This window comes from Diceros bicornis, chromosome 13 (genome assembly GCF_020826845.1).
Source record: "Diceros bicornis minor isolate mBicDic1 chromosome 13, mDicBic1.mat.cur, whole genome shotgun sequence".
Classification (NCBI taxonomy): Eukaryota; Metazoa; Chordata; class Mammalia; order Perissodactyla; family Rhinocerotidae; genus Diceros; species Diceros bicornis.
The window spans coordinates 42,003,925-42,024,437 of record NC_080752.1 but is presented as its reverse complement, the minus strand read 5'-3'; the positions used below and the strand labels follow the sequence as shown (position 1 = coordinate 42,024,437).

Here is a 20,513-nt window from a genome sequence, read left to right as displayed (position 1 = left end):
ACAAAGGAGAGCATCTGGATAACTTCTAAGTGTCTAGGTAGGCATTACATAATAGTTATTTCTGTCTGTCTCTCTCCCTACACTGTAGGAATCTCAGGGCAGGGAAAAGGAGTACTCATTTATCTGTCACTTTGGCGCCTGATGTATAGTCAGTACTCAGAAAAATGTTTGATGAATGAATAAGGTTCCTGGCTTTGCCACTTACTTTCTAAGTGACTTTGAATAAGCTCCTTTCCTTCTAAACCTCAGCGTCAAAATCTATACAACGAGGGGACTGGACTATGTCTTAAGGGAGCCCTTCAGCATTAAAGTACAATTAGTGGCCAAGGAATGGAGGGATGGGTTAACTGGGGTGGGAGTTTCAAGGTCTCCAGCAACATGCTGTGCTCAGGGATGGGCTCAGAGAAAGGGGCTGCCCTGACCCTTCATCTTGGGGGCTGCCTAGGACTCCACAAGGGGGGGACCTGATTTAGGTTAGTGAGGGGACACTGGCTGTTAACCCCACAAATCCCAGTGGCCCACTCGCTGGGTCCCGTCCCTGGCTTACCAGCCTGTTGTGGGAGGAAACTAATTTCTGGAGGAAACTTTGGGTGCCCCTCCCCCAACCCTGCCCACAAACAGGCTGTTCTTGTTTACGACCCCCATCCCAGGGGAACAGGGATTGCTCATCGCTACATGTGATTTGAGAGGGCCGGTCTTTCAGGCCTGGAAGAAACTCAAGCCCCGCCAGCCGCTTGGCATCGGAATGCTCAGCTGGTCCCCTCCTGGGGCTCATGTGACCGGGGTCCAGCTATAAATATCAGAGGGGCCTCAGCCCAAGACAGAATTCGGGCGCCAGGAGAAGAAGACAAAGAGGCTCCGGGTGGGTGTTTTGTGACACAGGCAAGACCCCAGGTCTGCTTCGAGTGAGGCCGGTGGAGGAGGCATCCAGGTGGGGCCACACCTTCCGACAATATGGATTATAAGTCAAGCCTGATCCAGGATGGGAGCCCCATGGAGAACCTGGAGAAGCAGCTGATCTGTCCCATCTGCCTGGAGATGTTTACCAAGCCGGTGGTCATCTTGCCGTGTCAGCACAACCTCTGCCGGAAGTGTGCCAATGACATCTTTCAGGTCAGTGCGGGGCGGAGCCTAGTTGCGGGGCCCCAGGTGGCTCTTCAGTTTTCCCATAAGGAAAGCCCTTCTCTCCTAGCCCAGGACTCTTCCAAACTGGGGTTGGTTTTTTCTTCTCCTAAGTGACCCCCTGCTGAGGCCTCTGGCCTGGCTGAGGGGGGCTAGGGAGGTGGCTCTGGCTGCCCCATTCCTTCTCCATGACGCATGTTTCCCCTCCCCGCCCTGCCCGCAGCTCCCCCACCCGCATCCTGAACACCGCAGTTGACTCTCCAATAGGAGTCAAATGCCTCGAGTGATAAGAGGGAGAGGCAGGCAGAGACGAGAGAGAAACCAGACCCCTGGGGCCGGAGCCAGCTCCGTGGTGGCAGGGCCCCAAAGCTTTAGGAGGAGGGTGGCTGGGAGGCCCTGGGCAGTAGAGACGTCTTCCCCTTCAAGGCTGTTCTCTATAATATGGGGGCAGGAGAATCTCCATCTCCCTAAGAAAGGAATGGGGGTGGAGGTCCTGGCTGGAGGCAGGACTCAAGTTTCCCCAGAAGCACTTTACAAAATGTTCTCTCACTTCTTTATCTTTAAAGTGGCAGCCCTAGGAGCTGGCTCTAATTATAGTGCCCATTTCGTGAATGGGCAAACTGAGGCTTGGAGACATGAGGTTGCTTGCCCAAAGTCATTCAGAGAAGAACCGTGACTTAAACCTAGGTCTGCTGACTCCCAAACCTGTTGACTGCTTAGTTGCTCCTCAGGTGCTCCCTTTGTAAGTGGGCTGGCGAGCTCCAAGTCACATGGTGTGACAAGAATGGTTGAGGAGCCTGCCCTGATGGCCTAGTGGTTAAAGTTCAGTGCGCTCCACTTCGGCAGCCCTGGTTAGGTTCCCAGGCGTGGAACCACACCACTTGTCTGTCAATAGCCATGCTGTGGTGGTGGCTCACATAGAAGAACTAGAAGGACTCACAACTAGGATATACAACTGTGTACTGGGGCTTTGGGGAGGAAAAAAACAAAAATAGAGAGGAAGACTGGCAACAGATGTTAGCTCAGAGTGAATCTTTCCCAGCAAAAAAAAAAGAATGTTTGGGGGTAAGCAGAGGGAAAGACAATCAGAGATTAGAAAGGGGAGGGGCTGAGGAGGGACCCCAGGCCTCATGTCTGCCCTTGCCACCCGCAGGCTGCAAATCCCTACTGGACCAACCGGGGTGGCTCGGTGTCCGTGTCTGGAGGCCGTTTCCGCTGCCCCTCCTGCCGCCATGAGGTGATCATGGATCGTCACGGAGTGTACGGTCTGCAGAGGAATCTGCTGGTGGAGAACATCATTGACATCTACAAGCAGGAGTGTTCCAGGTCAGTCTGCCTGGCTGCTGGGAGCCCATCCTCTCTCCCCACTGTTCTCTGCCCAGCCCTCCCAGGCTCCTTCCTCCTTCATCTGCTTGGGATCCAGTCCCGTAGTTGGGCAAGATACACTAGCCAGTCCAGAGAGCCATCCCCTCTTCCTCAGGCAGGAACAGAGGCTCATCTCTGTCCTCCAACCCTGGCTCTCTGTGTCACTCAGTGAATGGGAAAGGGCCCAGATGTTAGGCTGCCCTCTTGGGAGATACTGAGACAGAAACTGGGGCGAAGATGAGATACGAGAGGGAGAGAGAGGACTGGGGCTAGCTAAGTGGCCCTGATAAGCAGAGAAGTGCCCAGCGAGAACACAGCCAGTTTCTCTATAGTGATAGCAACAGGTATCGTCCCATGTGCCCGGACGCACAGCCTGGGGCACCGGGAATGCTTCCTCCTGCTCCTTCACAACAGTCCTGTGGGTCAGGCATGACTTTTATCATCCCCATTTCACCAGTGGGGAGGCTGAGGCTCAAAGAGGTGAAGTCAGTTACCCGAGGTCTCCCAGTTGGGAAGCGGAATTGCTGGGGATGGACCCAGTCGATTTAGCTCTGAGTCTCCCTGTTTGTAAAATAGCAGCTCAGCCTCAGGCGGGATTTGTGAGTGGGGGACATTGTGCAGTCCCCTGTGTCTCTCTCAAACGGAGAGAGACACAGCTACCGGGGAGATCTTTACAAATCAGGACATCCTAACAAGACTTCCAGGCTGCTGACCTCACAGCCTTTATGGTCCAAAACCTCCACCAAGTGCCGGCCTGCAGGTGGCGTCCTGCCCAAAGAAAGATGGCAGACCAGTCCTAGTGAGAAAGAGCCCTGACCTGGGGAAGGGTGTTTGCTGGTCTGACTCTGTTACTAATGCATTGTAGGATCTTGAGTAAGTCTTTGGGCCTTCATTTCCCCTGTCTGAAGAATGGGACAGTAAGATTTGTTATTGTGATTATCAAATAGGATTTTGATGGGAAATGTTAAAAACAGCAAATATTTATTGAGCACCTACTGTGTGTAGCCACTGTACTAAGTATTTTCCATGCATTATCCCTATTTAATTCTTAAAATAATTCTATAAGGAATTCTTGCCCTCATTTTACAGTGAGGAAGTGGAGGCTCAGAGAATGTCAGAGGCTTGTCCAAGGCCACTCAGCAGCAAGTGGTGAAACTGAGAGGGAGCCTATCTGACTGACTCCATGGTGAACATTCCTAACCGATATTGCTTCTCATGTTGCTGGAGTTCAACACTACAAAAATGCAAATATATTGTTGATCATTATAATAATAATAAAATCAATATTGTACGAAAATATTAGCCCACCCAGTGTTGACCTAGGAAGAACACGTTGTGTTTGCCCTTCGAGGCTTTTCCACATAGTTGAATGACAGTGATAGCTCCCCTCTATTGAGGGTCTGCTCTGTGCCAGGGCCTACACATTCATTACAGTCAACTCCTGCCATTGACCCCAGTACCTCTGGGATGAAACCAAGGCTCAGAGAGGTGAAATCTCTTGTCCAAGGTCACAAAATGAGTAAGTGGCAGAACAATCTGGATTTGAACCCAGATGTTGATGCCTGGGCTTGGGAGGATGGGCATCTGGGATGGCGGTGGGCATAGGCACCAGACCCTCAGGATCTTGCCTCACCTCTGTACTTACTGCCATCCCAGAGATCCCTTCCTAGGGGATAGAGACAAGTGGCAAAGGGAGACCTCTGCCAGCATGGGGAGTGGGTGGTGGGTGGCCTTGGGATAAAAGATGCAAAAAGAAACGTCTAGAAAGGGGCTTATTTAAGAAGTTGAAAGGACAATAATGTCTGGGGTGTGATCAGTGGTGCAAGGCTATTTGGAGGTGAGGGATTAACACTGATGAGGGACAGTAACGATATGACATTTAGAGACGCCTGCTGTGTTAGAGGGTGGGAAATCAGAGGTGGTGTAGACATGGTGTTGGCTCTAAATGAGTGTATAGTCTAGCCGGCAAGGTAAGACCTAGACCCAAAAAACTGAATCTCGGGTAGGAAGTGACCAATACATTTGACCAATACACTGGCACAAATAATATGCCAGAGACCCTGAGCACAGAGAGAAACGAAGAGAGAGAGTCATTCTAAGAATGCGTGTTTCAGAAGAAAGAGAAGGAAGGGACTCTGGACCCTGGAAAGTATCGCTGGACTAGAAGTCCAGGCTCATGCTGGGCTGTTGGACAGCCCTGGGCTGCCCATGTTCTAGTTGTGTGATTTGGGGCACACACACTGCTTCCCTCTCTGAGCCTCGGGCCCCCTCACGGCATGCTTACTGATTTATTCTTTCTACCTGTATTTAATTACTGCCTCCTCCATGCCAGGCACTGTACACTGCAGATTCAGCAGTGAAGAGAATAGGCAAGTTTCCCTGCTTTGATGGAGGTTACAGTCTGGTGGAGTAAATATAGAATTCAATGAGGCCATGAGTATAAAATGCTTTGCCCAGAGCCTGGCCTGCAGTAACCAGGAGCTATGGGGACTATAATTAGAGCAAATGAAGTTGAGCCTCCCTTGTCCTGACTTGCTGGGTGACCTTGGGCAGGTCAATTCACCTTTTTGGGGCCCAGTTTCCTCTTCTCGAAAATGTCTCCAGGTGTGACTCTGAGATTCTACAGCCCTTCCCATGTCCTGCACTGGCAGGGCCTAAGGCCAACTCCATCAACGGAGTTTGAGTCCTAGGATGTGAGGACGGACTTGGTGTCATTGGCTTCCCTGGTCCTGGGTCCCCAGAGGTTGAAAAGAAAAGGATTAGAGACAGCCAACCACTAAAAGCTCAGGTCATAGATCTGGGGTGGTCTCCTGGAGCTGGGGGAGGAGACAGGGACTCGGGACGCCCACCCCGTGACTTGTGACTCTTCTCCACTTCAGTCGGCCCCTGCAGAAGGGCAGCCACCCCATGTGCAAGGAGCATGAAGACGAGAAAATCAACATCTACTGCCTTACCTGTGAGGTGCCCACGTGCTCCATGTGCAAGGTGTTCGGGGCCCACAAGGCCTGCGAGGTGGCCCCGCTGCAGAGCGTCTTCCAAGGACAAAAGGTACTGGCCTGAGCCACTTCAGCCCCCAGCCTGGGCCTGCTGGGCACAGCCCAATGATTCAGGATATGGATTTGATCCCTGTAGATCTGCTGAGCCGGCCTTTCAGGAATAGTCCCTCTGGAGGGACTTCCTAGGCTGTGGGGACAGCAGCCCTTGCCTTCCTGGGGGAGGTGGCTGAGCTCATGGGTTATACTTAGAGCCACTTGAGGACACCTGGGTGTGGCCACAGGGGAAAGCCCAGACCCCAGGGCCAGGCCACCAGGGTCCTCTCAGGCCATGACTCCTACATCCCAGTGTGCTTTGGGCCCCAGATGCCTCTTCCTGTGCCGGTCACTCCTCCCAGTCTTCAAATTCCCCTGCAGAAGGAGGCAGCTGACAGCCCTCTCCCTGGGCCCCTGGGCCTGTGGGAGCCCTGCCATCCCGTCCAGGCAGTAGGCTGTGGCCCCTCATTCTATACTGTTTCTTCCCCATCTCCCACTCTTTTCTTGATCTCTCTCTTCTAGAATTCTCCAATTATATTTCTTTTCTGCATCCCTTCGTTCCTAGAAACAAGCCCCTCCTCTCCCGGTACATTGCTGTGTATTTTGGGCAGCTCATTTCTCCTCTCTGGGCCTCATCTGTAAAATAAGGGATGCAGCATCTCTCTGAAATCCTCTGCTCTGGACCTGAGCTGCACCTCAGAGAGAGGCTCTTTCTAGCAGAGAGGGGAGTGAGGGTGCCATTGTGCTGCCACTCTCTAGAGGGCAGGCCCTGAGACTATTTCTGTCTCTTCTTTCCTGATCCCCCAACCCCTCCTCCCATCTAGACTGAGCTGAGTAACTGTATCTCCATGCTGGTGGCGGGGAACGACCGTGTGCAGACCATCATCACTCAGCTAGAAGACTCCTGTCGAGTGACCAAGGTGAGAGGAAGAATAGCTCTGCCTGGGGGTTTGAAGCCTCCCATTGCTGCCTGTTTTCTGGGGTGAAGGCTTACTCATGGCTAAAGGTGGGGCCTGGAGCCTGGGATGTTCAAGCAGGGTTAGTGGGGGAAGGACTGACTAATCCATTCATCCATTCACTCAACAAATGCTTCTTGAGCACAGCTGTGTGTCAGGCCCTGCCAGAGGCTCTGGGGATGGGGTGGTGAACAAGAGACCCATTCCTGACTTCAGGGAGTGTCCCACGCATAATTCCCAGCATTTATTCCACACTAGTAGTTTTCAGAGCATTGTTTTCTGACGTGCTGAAGACCAAGGCTTCTCGCACTTTAAAGTGCATTCAAATCACCCTGGGATCTTGTTAAAATTCAAGTTCTGATTCAGTAGGTCTGGAATGAGGCATGAGATTCTGCATCTCTAACAAGCTCCCAGCCTTTGCCCAAGTTGCTGGTCCATGGACCACACTTTGAGTACCAAGACTGTAGAGGCAGAAGGAAACTTCTATCCCTGCAAAAGCATCCCTGATTTTCTGTCTCCACTTGGAGTGGGGATCTGGAGATGAGATGGGGGAAGGGATGGTCACATGTCTGGCGGACAAAGAGTTGTGTGAAGGATAGGTTCAAAGGAAGGAGGAGGACATTGTTACCACCCATGAGGGGCTCCCAGGCTGATAGAGGATCCTAGAGCCCCCAGTCTGATGAGATGCTATTATTATACCCATTTTACAGGTAAGGAAACTAAGATGTAGCATCTGTGGTGGAGAGAAAGGAGACTCAACGAGGAAGTTACTAGGGGAGGAACTGCTTCTTCACCTCTGCTAGGACCAAATGATGCAGTTTTCTGAAACCAGTCTTGGTCCTAAAATAGCGGGGACAGAGTGTGACTTGGGGGCACACAGGAGGCCCAGAATATATCACCCCATCTGACTCTAGAGTCTCTATTTTTGAGGAAGGGGGTAGCTTTCTCCATGACACCAACCTCCAAACGTTGCTGTGTACTGAGTAGTTATGAAACTTTAGCATGTGCTTTTTTCTTGCTAAGCCTTCATTTCATTTTCATAAAGTGGGGGTGTAGCAAGATCTCTTCCAGCTTTAGATTCTTTATTCCTAGCACACCCATCCCAGGAAGGAAGTGTTGGGGTTAGGGAGGAGGACCCCACAGGATGTGACTCCAAGATTTCTGTCCCCAGGAGAACAGTCACCAGGTGAAGGAAGAGCTGAGCCGGAAGTTTGATGTACTGTATGCCATCCTGGATGAGAAGAAGAGTGAGTTGCTGCAGCGGATCACGCGGGAGCAGGAGGAGAAGCTCAGCTTCGTCGAGTCCCTCATCCAGCAGTACCGAGAGCAACTGGACAAGTCCACTAAGCTGGTGGAGACAGCCATCCAGTCCCTGGACGAGCCTGGTGGGGCCATCTTCCTCTTGGTGAGCAGGACTAGAAGGTGTGGGCAGAGTCACTGCAACACAACAGCTATGTCTGAGATTCAAGTCGTGCTCTGTCACTATGTACCCTTGGGCAAGTCATTTAAATCTCTCTGAACCTCATCTGTAAAACAAGCATGTTACATTGCTACCTTCCTTCTTCTTAACTGATTTTATGAGGATCAAATAAGAGGATGTTTGTAAAATGACTTTGCAAGCTGCAAAATGCAACGTTCATGTAGAAACTATTAATTGAGCACTCGCTGAAGGCCAGCCACTGAGGTGGAGAAACAGAGATGAACGAGACAGAACCCTGCCCTAGAAGAGCTTGTTAGGGGAGACAGAAAAGGATCAGATATAAGAATTCACAGTTCAGTTCAATAAAAATTTCCTAAGCACATACTGTGGGCCAGGCTTTGTGCTAGACATTGGGTATAAAAAGGTGATTAGGATGTGATTATCATCTTGGAGATGTCAGGGTTTAAGAGTGTTTAGATTGATACCGCTAGAATGCAAGCTACCTGCCAGGATGATGAGACGGTCCTAGACCAAGACCTGTGCAGACCATGGACAGAGGGAAAAGATCCAGGTTTTGTTCAGCTCAGGGTGGAGAGCAGGTCACAACTGGGCTAGGGCATGGCACCGAGTGCGCATCTGCGGCACCCAGTCACTGGTGCTCATTTCCTCGAGTTACCCCTCCTGCAGTCCTAACCCTTTGCTCTCTCTCTCCCCCCACAGAGTGCCAAGCAACTCATCAGAAGGTCAGTGTCTCTCCAGGGCTATGATCCAAGGCCTAGCTTCCACCAGGGCCTCTGACTTTGTCCAATGGGCCTCCCCCTTTGTGTCTCACTCTGGGCTAGCTTTCCTGGCCTTTGCATCCCCTGCTTTCTTGGACCATCCATTCTGCTTGTGACTGGAGAGGAAATACTCCACCCCTCCAGGGGATCCTCCAGGTGTAAGACCTCTGTGTGGGCCCAAGCATGTGCACTGGTGTGAGTTAGAGCTAAGACACCCCCTTCCTTCACTGAGCCCTGGAGATCTCACCCTGCTCTCTCTCTCTTTCTCCCCCACAGCATTGTGGAAGCTTCCAAGGGTTGCCAGCTGGGGAAGACAGAGCAGGGCTTTGAAAACATGGACTACTTTACTTTGGACTTAGAGCACATAGCAGATACCCTGAGGGCCATTGACTTTGGGACAGGTAAAGGAGGTGGTGGTACCATTTGTCTATTTCCCTGCTCAACCCCTGGAAATTGGCTTTCTTCCCACTGAGCCCCACATGGAGGTGGATACAATAGCAAAGATGCCCAATATCAGCCAAATTCATACAGCCAACTTCTGGATGAGCCCAGAGCCTAGCACAGTGCCTGGTACATAATTGTTGCTCAGTAAATTATGTATGGATCCACTGCAGGGAGTGTCTTGGGGCAATAGAAAGAGCATGGTAACTGAAATCGGGCAGACTTAAGTTCAAATCCTGGTTCCACCACTTGTCTGTGTGACCTTGGGTGAGCCCCTCCACCTCTCAGCTTCATTTTCTAACTTTAAAAATTAGGTTAAAAGTGGGCCTACTAATAATGACCACCTCATGGTGCTGTTGCAACAAGTAAGATATTGAATCAGAAGAGTTTGGGGCCGGCCCCGTGGCTTAGTGGTTAAGTGCGCGCGCTCCGCTGCTGGCGGCCCGGGTTCGGATCCCGGGCACGCACTGATGCACCGCTTCTCCGGCCATGCTGAGGCCGCGTCCCACATACAGCAACTAGAAGGATGTGCAGCTATGACCTACAACTATCTAATGTGGCTTTGGGGGGAAAAATAAATAAATAAATAATAAATCTTTAAAAAAAAAAACAAAAGAAGAGTTTGTAAGGTACTAGACATATACTACTTATTGCCTAGAGCTAGTCTTAACTTCAGCTTCTGAATGCTACCATCTATGATACTCAGGCACCTTAATTTATCTATATTATATCCTAATTTCTGTTTATAATTACTCTTTCATAGAGTACCTATAATAATTGTAACAATATAACCATAACAATAATAAGGGGAAAATAATAAAGGAAAATGAAGAAACCGGATGAAAAGCAAAGATGTTAATAATTTGCTCAAGGTCACACAGTTGAAAGGTAGCTATTTAGCAACAGAGAAAGAGAGGGAGGATCCAGTTTTGCTGAATTTTGCATTGGTCTGAGAGGTGATGCTCCAATGACCAGCTGATGGGGAGAGGAGTGTGCAGGAACAGGGAAGAACTGCAAATGGGCTGGCGTGAGAAAAAGAAAAGCTTCTTGGCGCCTCTTGTGTCAGCTGTCCCGCAAGCTTTCAGAATCTGGTGTTAAGTTTGTTCTCAGAACCCCAAATATATCTTGTTCATAGGTTAGGACAAAATGCATCCCAAAGCCAATGGACTTGGATGTATCCGTTGCAGCGGATCATCTATTCCACTGTTATCCTCCCTAAGCTAAGATATTCAGGAATGGATCATACTATGTGAACAATACGACGTTGTGAAGACCTGCATTGCCTTCCATAATCTCCCTGAGCCTCAGTTTCCTCATAGGTCAATAGGGAGAGTACCACCCTCACAAGACCCTTGTGAGGATTATACGTGACCATGCGTATACAGCGTTTAGCACAACACTCGGCACTTAGTCAGTCCTCGGCAAATGCTGCTGTGAATAGTTAATTGTGATAATGATTAAATAACAACAAAACTCCTGGGTTAAGCACAGATCCCAGCTACGTGGCCAGAATTTTGGCTATCACTTTGGAGGCATTAATTCTTTCAGGCCTCTTCCCAGACACTCTTGACAAATCCTCTGACACTGTGGTGACCCTGTCAGGGCCCCAGAGGATTAAGGAAATGGCTTGGGAGAGGGAGGTGGGGAACAGGTATGTTTCCCACTAGTAGAGCTTGCAGGTGATATCCAGGATGGGAAAGTGAGGACACAGGTTGCAGCTCGGTCACTGTCTGTCTGGGGCTCCAGAAGCTGGTGGTCCCAGAAATGCTCCTCCGTACCCCATATCCACCCCTCTCTAGGCTAAGGAATGAGGAAAACTGGGCAGGGAGTGGTAGGCAAGCAGATATCAAAGGCTGAGCAAATTCCTTCAGGACAAGTACTCTGATCCCTGAGAATCAGGACTTTTTGTCCTACTCTCCCCAGGTGATGCTTCTCTGCCTGAGAGATGTGCAGAAGCACAAAGTGTGCTTCCCCAAAGTCCCCTCTGGTCACAGGCAGATCAGGGTATAGAAACTGCTGCTGCTACTGGAACAAAGGAGCGTCTTGACCCTCTCTCCATTGGAGGGGTGTGGGAAGGAAGGAGGAGGGCAGAGGAAGGAGGAAGCCAGCCTCTGTGCGGCTTGGGTTTGGCAAGCCCATCACTTTCTCGGCCACTGAGAAAGTGTTTGGCCATTTGACCCTGACGGGGCATGGGAAGGAGTCTGGATAAGTGCTGTCTCTTGCCTGGTTCCCATTGGAGCAGCTCCTCTGAGAAACTGGCCCCATTCTAAAACACAACTGTTCTTTGTCACACTCAGATGAGGAAGAGGAAGAGTTCATTGAAGAAGAAGAAGATCAGGAAGAGGAAGAGTCCACAGAGGGGAAGGAAGATGGTAAGAAATCCATCTACCTCCAATCACTCATTCGTTCATTCGTTCGCTCGTTCATGCAACAACAATGTGAAACTCTGACTGTGTGCAAAGTGCTGTGCTGGACATTGGAGATGATGCCAATATGGGATGATGTGCCCACTATGTATTTTAAACCTTTTAAGGGTAAAGTCCTGTATTGAAATATTTGTGACTATATTGACAAAGGTGTAAAAGACAGGGCACTCATGAGCCAGGCTTGGCTCACCGAGGTGTTTTGTTTGGCCAGCACAGTGTTTAAAATTTTTTAAATTAGTTGCCAACATTTTTAAAATTAGGATTTTTTTTAAGGAGTTTTCTTTAAAAAGGAGATTTCAACTAAGAATCGGGATTTCCACTTTCTTGTGAAAATTGAGAAAGAGCTAACAATGCTGGGCTTGCCCTTCTCCCTGGTCCCAGAAAGCTGGTGCAGGGCAGTGGCTGCCCCGTGTGGATCGGACATGCACTTACCAGTTTGCCCAGCTCTACCACTGTCAGCCTGCCTGCTTTACTCATTCGTGTCATCTGCTGGCCCCCCAGGCAAATGAGTTTGCCAACCTAGCAGAGTATAGTTAAGAGCCTGGGGTCTGAATCACAACTTTACCACAAACCAGCAGTGTGATCGTGGGCAGTTCACAACGTTTCTGAGTCTTGGGCTACTCATCTGTGTGTGGGGGCATAATAGTCTGGCCTCAAAAGGTTACGGTGGAGAGTAAATTAGATATTCATTTAACACAGTGTCTGGCACACAGGAACGACATGTTTGCTAATTAACATGTGCTTGCTAATGTTATTATTTTTCAAGCCAAGTTATTGTTGGAACTAAATTCCAATCCAGCTGAAAAATACAGCGTAGTCTTTTGGAGTTTTGTACTGGATGATAAATCCATAGTGTTTTGGCAACTAATTCTATTTCGACTTAAAAAGGAAGAGGTTGGGATATTAGCCATAAAAAAGAATGAAATCTTGCCATTTGTGACAACGTGGACGGACCTAGACGGTATTATGCTAAGTGAAATAAGCCAGACAGAGAAAGACAAATACTGTGTGATTTCACTCATATGTGGAATCTAAAAACCAAAACAAATGAACAAAACAAAACACAAACAAGCTCATAGATACAAAGAACAAACCGGTGGTCGCCAGAGGGGAGGGAGTGTGGGGATGGGTTAAATAGGTGAAAGGGTTAAGAGGTGCAAACTTCCAGTTATGAAATAAATAAGTCACGGGGTTGTAATGTACAGCATAGAGAATATGGTTAATAATATTGTAATAACTTTATATGGTGACAGCTGGTTACTAGACTTGCTGTGGTGATCATTTCAATACTTATATAAATGTCAAATCACTATGTTGTACACCTGAAACTAATATAGTATTGTATGTCAACTATACTTCAATTAGAAAAAAAAAGGAAGAGGCCAGGCAGGAATTGGAGTTTCGTAATTTTATCACTGCAGCTTGGTGAGCCCTGGATCCCGAGTCCCTATCTCATCTTGTGTTTCTTTGTCTTATTCTTTCAGGATGCCAGTAAGGAGCTGGATGAGGGAGAGATCCTCTGGATGCAGAGAGACTGGGGAGGGTGGAGATGGGCCCAGCTGCCTTGGTGACAGGCCCAGGGTGGGAGGGGTCGGGGCCCCTGGAGGGGCAATGGGGAGGTGTGTCTTCTCTCTGCTCAGAGAGCAGGGACTAGGAGTAGGACCCCACTGCTGTGTCCAGCAGTCACTGAACCAGAATTGGAAACGTGCTTGAAACCACCACACAGGACACTTTTCTACATTGGTGCAAAATGGAATATTTTGTACATTTTTAAAATGTGATTTTTGTATATACTTGTATATGTATGCCAATTTGGTGCTTTTTGTAAAGGAACTTTTGTATGATAATGCCTGGTCATTGTGGGACTGGAGATTGTCAGAAAGAGGGGAAGGAAGCCAGGTTGATACAGCTGCCCACTTCCTTTCCTCGGTGGGAGGTGAGTAGCACTCACAGGCCTAGAAAGAGATAATGTACTGTATTTCAATGCCCATCCCTGACATAGGGGATGGTAACTGAGTTTGCGTTATATGTTGTTTTAATAAATGCATAGTGCTCTCTTCTTGCGATTATCGAGGGAGCGGGGGTTTCATTCGGCCTTTTTTTCTGGAGAGTTCAGAATGGATGGACAGAAGGCCTGATAGGAAGTGTGAGGCAGGAGGTAGATGGCAATGGCAAGGGTGGGCTTCTGTCTCACCAAAGAAGGAGTTCTTTAAACGAGCATTTCCCAATGAGAGCTCCTTGGAAAACTGGCCCTGAGATGATCCTCAAGAAACAGGCCCAGTGCCTTGTTCTCTGGTTCTCCAGAAAACAGAGCTTGAGGTAAAGCTTAAACATTTTAGTCTAGGTACAATCCCAGGGAGGCCAAGTGAAGGAATGTGGAAGCAAGAGCACAAAGGCGGGAGGCAAATACAAAGCGTCACATTACTGAGCTGGCCACCACTTCACCAAGAGACCTGGCTGCTTGTTCAGTCATGTGAGATGTTTCTAGCAGGTCATAAAGAACACAACACGACTCAAAGCAGTTCATCAGAGGGAAGAAGGGAGAGAATTTTGTCTGCTGGCTCCTTTCATCTCCTGTCTCTCAGGATCGGAGTTTGCCTCCCAGAGGGTTAATTCTTTGCACTTCCAGGTTGCATCACTTGGCCCGATAGCTGGGGAAGCTAGATGGCACACCATCAGTTGACTCTGCAGCTGGTGGGAGGAGCAGAGCCTCCGTGGTCCAGTTGGGTTGGGCAAAGGTGATGGAGCTGCTGCTGCCTCCCTGGCAGTGGGCACAATGGAGGCTCTGCTGGAGCCCACGACAGTCACCAGTGCTAGGGGATGAGGCAATGACCTAGGCTGAAGTAGCATCCAGGCTTTCCACGAACAAGGGGCCAAGGGGCTGGGAGAGAGGTGAGCGAATCTGAGGCGGCGTATTAATCGGGTCTGAGACACAAAGAACTTATAAAATTGAGGAACCCTGAAGAGTCTCTCTCCCTTTTTCAACATTCAGAACACAGTAGCAAGTTAAGTGTTCTGAGCAGTCCTGCCATAAGGAAAACTATTTAACTTTAGACAATGATTGGTCCATCAAGTTCATGGTGTTTGGAATGCTGCCTGACCTTTAAGGCTCTTAATATTTTTTGGTGGATTGAATTAACCCAGCGTTTCCAACTTATTCATTCACATGACATCCTCCAGAACTAGCGTTCTGTGGAACTCACTTTATGAAAGTGCTTTAAACTTTCATACCTCTGCCCATTTTCACTTCTGGGAGTTTTCCAAGGCTCACTCAGTCCCTAACTTTGAATTTCAGGGAATCAGATTTTGCTCTCATTTCTAGACCTTTCTCAAGTTCTGCAGTATTTCTTTTTTTTTTCTTAAGTGGTAATTTTTTTTTGAGGAAGATTGGCCCTGAGCTAACATCTGTTGCCAATCTTCCTCTTTTTTTCCTTTTTCTCCCCAAAGCCCCAGTACATAGTTGTATATCCTAGTTGTAGGTCCTTCTAGTTCTTCTATGTGGGACGCTGCATGGCTTGATGAGCAGTGAGTAGGTCTGCGCCCAGGATCCAAACCGGCAAGCTTTGTGCTGCTGAAGCAGAATGTGCAAACTTAACCACTACACCACCGGGCTGGCCCCTCTTTTTTAATTTTTAAAAAATTGTATAATATATTACAACACGCAAGTGCATAAAACTAGTTGTAGAGTTTAATAAACTATTATAAAATGAAATCCTGTGTTGCTGCCATGCAGGTCAAAAAAAAGAACATTTCCAGCCCCCAGAAGCCCTCCATATGCCCCCCTCCCATCATAGCTCCTCCTCCCACTTGGAGGTAGCCGTTATCCTATCTTTTTTGATAATCACACACTTGCTTTTCTTTGTAGTTTTATCTTCTAAAGTATCTCCCATAGAAGACTGAAGAAATTTGAGGCCAGAAGTAGAGAGGCTTTCATCACTTTGAAATCACAAGAATCAGTATTACAATCTGTCCACATTCGGTCTCTAGATTTCTTCTCCAGGTTACTGATTACGTGGGAAACAGGCATGTCAGTCTACTATCTTGTCACTTATCAGAAGGAGGAGAGAGGGCATTCAAGGGTCTGTAGCCAAAGTTTAAATTCCAGGGAGATATCTGTTAATTGCAAATAAGGGGATCTCTACTTTGTCACACAAAGGGCTCTGCTTGTCCTTGCAAAGCAGAACACTAAAAGGTGGTATGAAGAGTTCTTGATCAACAAGCTTCCTTTAAGATCCTTGTGAGAGAGGAAACCGGCTCCAAAGGGGTTATTCCAATGAATCTTGAATACCATTTCATAGGCTGCTGCATTAGAATCACCAGAGAAGGCTTATTTTTTCCTAAATCTTTAATTCTGGACAGTTTCAAACATGTGGAAAAGTAGAGGGAATAGTATGATGTACCTTCACATACCCATCACTCAGTTTTTTTCTTTTTTTTTTTTTTTTGTGAGGAAGATCAGCCCGGAGCTAACATCCATGCCAATCCTCCTCTTTTTGCTGAGGAAGACTGGCCCTGCACTAACATGTATTGCCAATCCTCCTCCTTTTTCTCCCCAAAGCCCCAGTAGATAGTTGTATGTCATAGTTGCACATCCTTCTAGTTGCTGTATGTGGGACGCGGCTTCAACACGGCTGGACAAGCAGTGCATCAGTGTGCGCCGGGGATCAGTGGACCGCACACTTAACCGCTAAGCCACAGGGCCGGCCCCCCCATCACTCAGTTTTAACAGTTATTGACATATTTGTTTCTTCTCTACCATTAGCCACTCCCCCAACTGGGATTATTTTAAGGCATATCTCAAATATCACGTCGTTTTATCCTTCAATACTTTAGATAAAGGTTCTTTTAAAAATCATAACCCCTATACCATAAAGAGTGAACAATAATTCCACAATAGCATCAAATAGAGGTTTTAAAGACATAGATTCCCAGACCCCTCCCCAGATCCGTGAAATCAGACTCTAGTTGTGGAATGTGAGAATCTATATTTTGTAAATAAAATTCCTCAGGTAATGTTGACATCTGAGGACTGCTGAGTCATTTGCATAGGACCTCCTGGGGATCTCTGAAGGAGCCAGGTAGACAACACAAGTGGACCCGGCAGTTTTCAGTGTATCAAAGTCTTGATTAATTTAGTTGAGCTCTTGCAAATCAATTAAAATGCATCATGGGAAAGTATTAATTTAAAGGAAACCTGGCATAAATGTTTTTATAAAATGAATACATGTATCTGGATCCAATTTATAAACCTGCCTTTATTGAGAACTTACAATGTGACTTGCATTAAAGAGAACAAGAGGGACATAAAAGACACACTTTTTAAAAGCATAAATCTTTGGCCCAGCAAATAACTCCTGTAAACTGCCCCCACCTCTCTTACTGTCATCTGATTAAGTGACTAGCCCTATATTTGTCTACTTCTTTATTTTAATCCAATTCACAGATATTTAACTAAGTGCCTAATAGGTGCTCAGAGCTGAGCTAAAATGTAATAGAAGTACAAAATAAATCGCTTCTCTCAAAGAGCTTATAATCTAGTGGAGAGATCAGGTGAATACATATCTGAGATGACCTGTAAGAGCTTATGCAGAGGTCCTCAAACTTTACTGTGCGGAAAATCCCCTGGGAATCTTGTAAATATGCAGATACCCAGGCTCCACTCCCAGAGAATCTGATTCAGTTGGTCTGAGGCAGGATCTGTGTGAAAGATGACATGAGAGGAGCCAAGTTAAAATAGAGCCAGAGCAGCCATTTCAGAGGAATTGCCTTGCACATCTTGTGTTCTTTATCTTCCAAACTGGAACAAACTGCCAACATTTCAAGAAGTCAGTAAGGACAAGAATATCCTGCTTGTAAGGACTGATGGAACTGGACTTTGCTGATGACCAAATCGCTAACCAGTCAATGAAGTACAAATTTAGCCTTTTGCCTGATGACCGAATCTCAAGCCAATCTATGAAGTACAAACCTAGCCTTACCTCATGGAGCACCAGTGAACTCTTCCTTAATACAACTGACCTCATCTTCCTCCCTTGTTCTCACAAAAATCCTGAGCCCCTCTCCTGTAATCAGAGCACATTTGAGTTTCTACTCAAATCTGTGTCTCCCAAATTGCAATTCTTGAGTCCTTAAATAAACTTTTGTGTCTCTTGCAGTTTATGCCCCTTATTTGTTGACATTACATGGTGTCAGAAGTGGGATCCAGAGGCTGCTGCACAGACACAAGCAAGGTGCCAGCAAAGAGTCCTTTGTGCTCTACTGTCACCTCCTGGCAGCTCCAGCTCCAGGTAGTAAGTCCTCCTTGGCCTGAATCTCCCGTTGTTGGCAGAGGTTCAAACTCTTTCTTTGGTAGAGGTTCAAATTCTTTATTTGGGTGTCCTTCGATACCAGTTCTGGCCATCCTTTCCGTCGTTGGCTTTGTTAAGGAACTTCGGTTTGTTTTGTTCCTTTGTTAGCCCTTTGTTTCTTTGGTAAGTACTTACAAATGGGAAGTCCATTTTATAAGGGGACTGCTAAAAGGTAGCCCTCCTTCTGGGACTCCTGATGGTTTTGTTTAAAGAATATTGACCTTCTACATGTAGATTTTTGTTCTGCTGGATTCACATTACTCAGGACTCTTTGAGGCTTTACTGGCCTAAATGGGGCTACTTTGAAATTCCTAAATGGGTTCGCTTGTGTGCTCAGTTGGAAAAAATTATTGAACCAAAAAAATTGAATGGGAGACTTATTTCAATTGATATCTTGAGGCCTCTAAATGAAACATTGAAAAAGTTGCTTCCCTGCAAGCAGTTAATTCTAAACTCACTGAGGCCAATTCAGACCTCTCTCAACCTGCACTTTTCTCTCTGTCCTTTGAAGCTGTAAATTTTACCATGTCTTTAGAATGTAAACACCCCAGGAAATGACTGTCTCCAAGTCAACTCACAGCTATTGCCATCTGGTAGGGCTTCTCTGAGCTACTGCTGTCTGTGGGTTTACTCCCCATCTGGTGAGTGCGCAAATTCTGTCTTTTGTGTCATTTGTCCAAACAGCTGTAGCCAGTGGGTCAGAAGCACAGGTAAGAACCCAAGGCTTGCCACTGGCATCTCTTTGTCTCATTGTCAGGCCGTGCTTTAATGTGGGAATTTCATCTTCTAAAAGTTCTGAGAAGTTCCTCCCTTGGGAACTCCAGCTCGGTTTATATTTAAGTACTATGATCCTTCCTCTTATGAATTTTTGTCCCAGTGGACTGAGAATACTAAAGATGATTTAAAATTAGGGTGGCCGCTTTGGGGCTCCTTTGAGCTTCCAAAACTTGTCTTTTTGCGCACTAGATTTGAGAACCATGGACCAGACAAATTGAATGCAATTTTTTTTAATAATTTTATTTATTTATTTATTTTTTCCCCCCAAAGCCCCAGTGGATAGTTGTATGTCATAGCTGCACATCCTTCTAGTTGTTGTATGTGGGATGCGGCCTCAGCATGGCCGGACAAGTGGTGCAGCGGTGCGCGCCTGGGATCCGAACCTGGGCGGCCAGTAGCGGAGCGCGCGCACTTAACCGCTAAGCCACGGGCCGGCCCTGCAATCTTTAATTTCTAAAGAATCAAGCATGCCACCTTCTGGCACACCTGCTTAAAAACTGGTCCCAGGAGCTGTAAATATTTACAAAGAACAGCAAAATCTTACTAAGCTTGTTTCATGTCCTGAGAGTTTGGTTTGGTTTGCTAACCATCAGGTTAGGGGCCAAAATATGGCCAGACAGAAGTGTGGGTTGCACCCCATTTACAACCAGATATGGCTGGACAGAAATGTGGGTTAAACTCCATTTGCAACTAAGGTCCCACCAAACTGCCACTAACCTCAAGGGAATTACATTGACCATTAGAAGGAATGTTCCAATTAGATAAGATCGTTTAAGAAGTGCACTTAAAAGCAAAGCCTTCAAAATTCCAAAGTAGTCTTATTGCAAGTTTCATTGCAAAAAGCTAATGAAAAATTAAGATATAAGAGGTACCTAAAAGAAAAGACTATACAAAAGTCTCTTAAGTTAATGCCTTTACAGACAGCCACTCCCATATCTACTTTCAAAGGAGGGCCTGATATGGGCCCCTCCCAGAGTTAACGAGACTCTGAGAAATTTTCTGATAAACTGCTACATTATTCCCTTATACAGTCAAGAGGAAACTAAAATTAAAAATTAATGAATTGCTTAATCCTGCCAGAAATATTTACTGTGTGTCCTGGCTGAAACCTGACAAGATATTTGAAAGGATTTAGTAACTTATGACGAGAAATTTGGCCAAATTGGAAGCTGATATTCATAGCCTGATAAGAATTTTTTTATAGGCTTTCTTCCTTAAGTTAAAACAAAACTATGTACCCAGAGGGAAAGAAGCAAATTAGGGATGATGTGGTTAGACAGGTAGATCAACCTATGATGTCACTTAAGTTACAATCCAATTTCTGAGGAATTGAGAGCAATTGTTCTTTTTTTGTGTGTATGAGGAACATCAGCCCTGAGCTAACATGCATGCCAATTCTTCTCTTTTTGCTGAGGAAGACTGGCCCTGGGCTAACATTTGTGCCCATTTTCCTCCACTTTATATGGGACGCCACCACAGCATGGCCTGACAAGTGGTGTGTCGGTGTGCGCCCGGGATCCAAACCCGGGCCGCCAGCAGTGGAGCGCGTGCTCTTAACCACTCCGCCACGGGGCCAGTCCCCTGCAATTGTCCTTATCTTACAAATTTTTGCAAACTGGAACTGCAGCTCTAGAGACAGTTCAGATTACACCAATTCCCTTTCCCCAGTCCCCAAAACCTCCCCTATTTATCTCAAAAAGGCTTGTAACCTCTCTGGTACCTGTCATCTAGACCATCACCAATTTCTAAGACTAAAGAAGGGAAAAAGCAAATGGCTAGAGAAACACTCTTGCCCCAAATCTAGCATCTTAAGTGTCTTCTCAACAAATATTAGTAGAAAAAAAGCTTTAG

At 47.1% G+C, this 20,513-nt stretch overlaps 1 protein-coding gene across 1 annotated transcript; it reads left to right on the top strand.

The window, feature by feature from the left end:
- The first annotated feature begins 663 nt into the window (after nucleotides 1-663).
- On the top strand, nucleotides 664-13,109 carry TRIM63 (tripartite motif containing 63). The gene is made up of 9 exons (XM_058552055.1): nucleotides 664-1,113; nucleotides 2,276-2,448; nucleotides 5,367-5,535; nucleotides 6,341-6,436; nucleotides 7,644-7,877; nucleotides 8,613-8,635; nucleotides 8,948-9,072; nucleotides 11,410-11,484; nucleotides 13,023-13,109. Exons 1-9 carry the CDS (start codon nucleotides 955-957, stop codon nucleotides 13,031-13,033), a joined length of 1,065 nt encoding a protein of 354 aa, XP_058408038.1. The 5' UTR covers nucleotides 664-954; the 3' UTR covers nucleotides 13,034-13,109.
- The last annotated feature ends 7,404 nt before the right edge of the window (nucleotides 13,110-20,513 follow it).

Coding starts and splice junctions, on each gene's coding strand:
- TRIM63 (XM_058552055.1), top strand. CDS start 955: ATGGATTATAAGTCAAGCCTGATCCAGGATGGGAGCCCCATGGAGAAC. Junction 1,114..2,275: donor GTGCCAATGACATCTTTCAG/GTCAGTGCGGGG, acceptor TGCCACCCGCAG/GCTGCAAATCCCTACTGGAC. Junction 9,073..11,409: donor GGCCATTGACTTTGGGACAG/GTAAAGGAGGTG, acceptor TGTCACACTCAG/ATGAGGAAGAGGAAGAGTTC.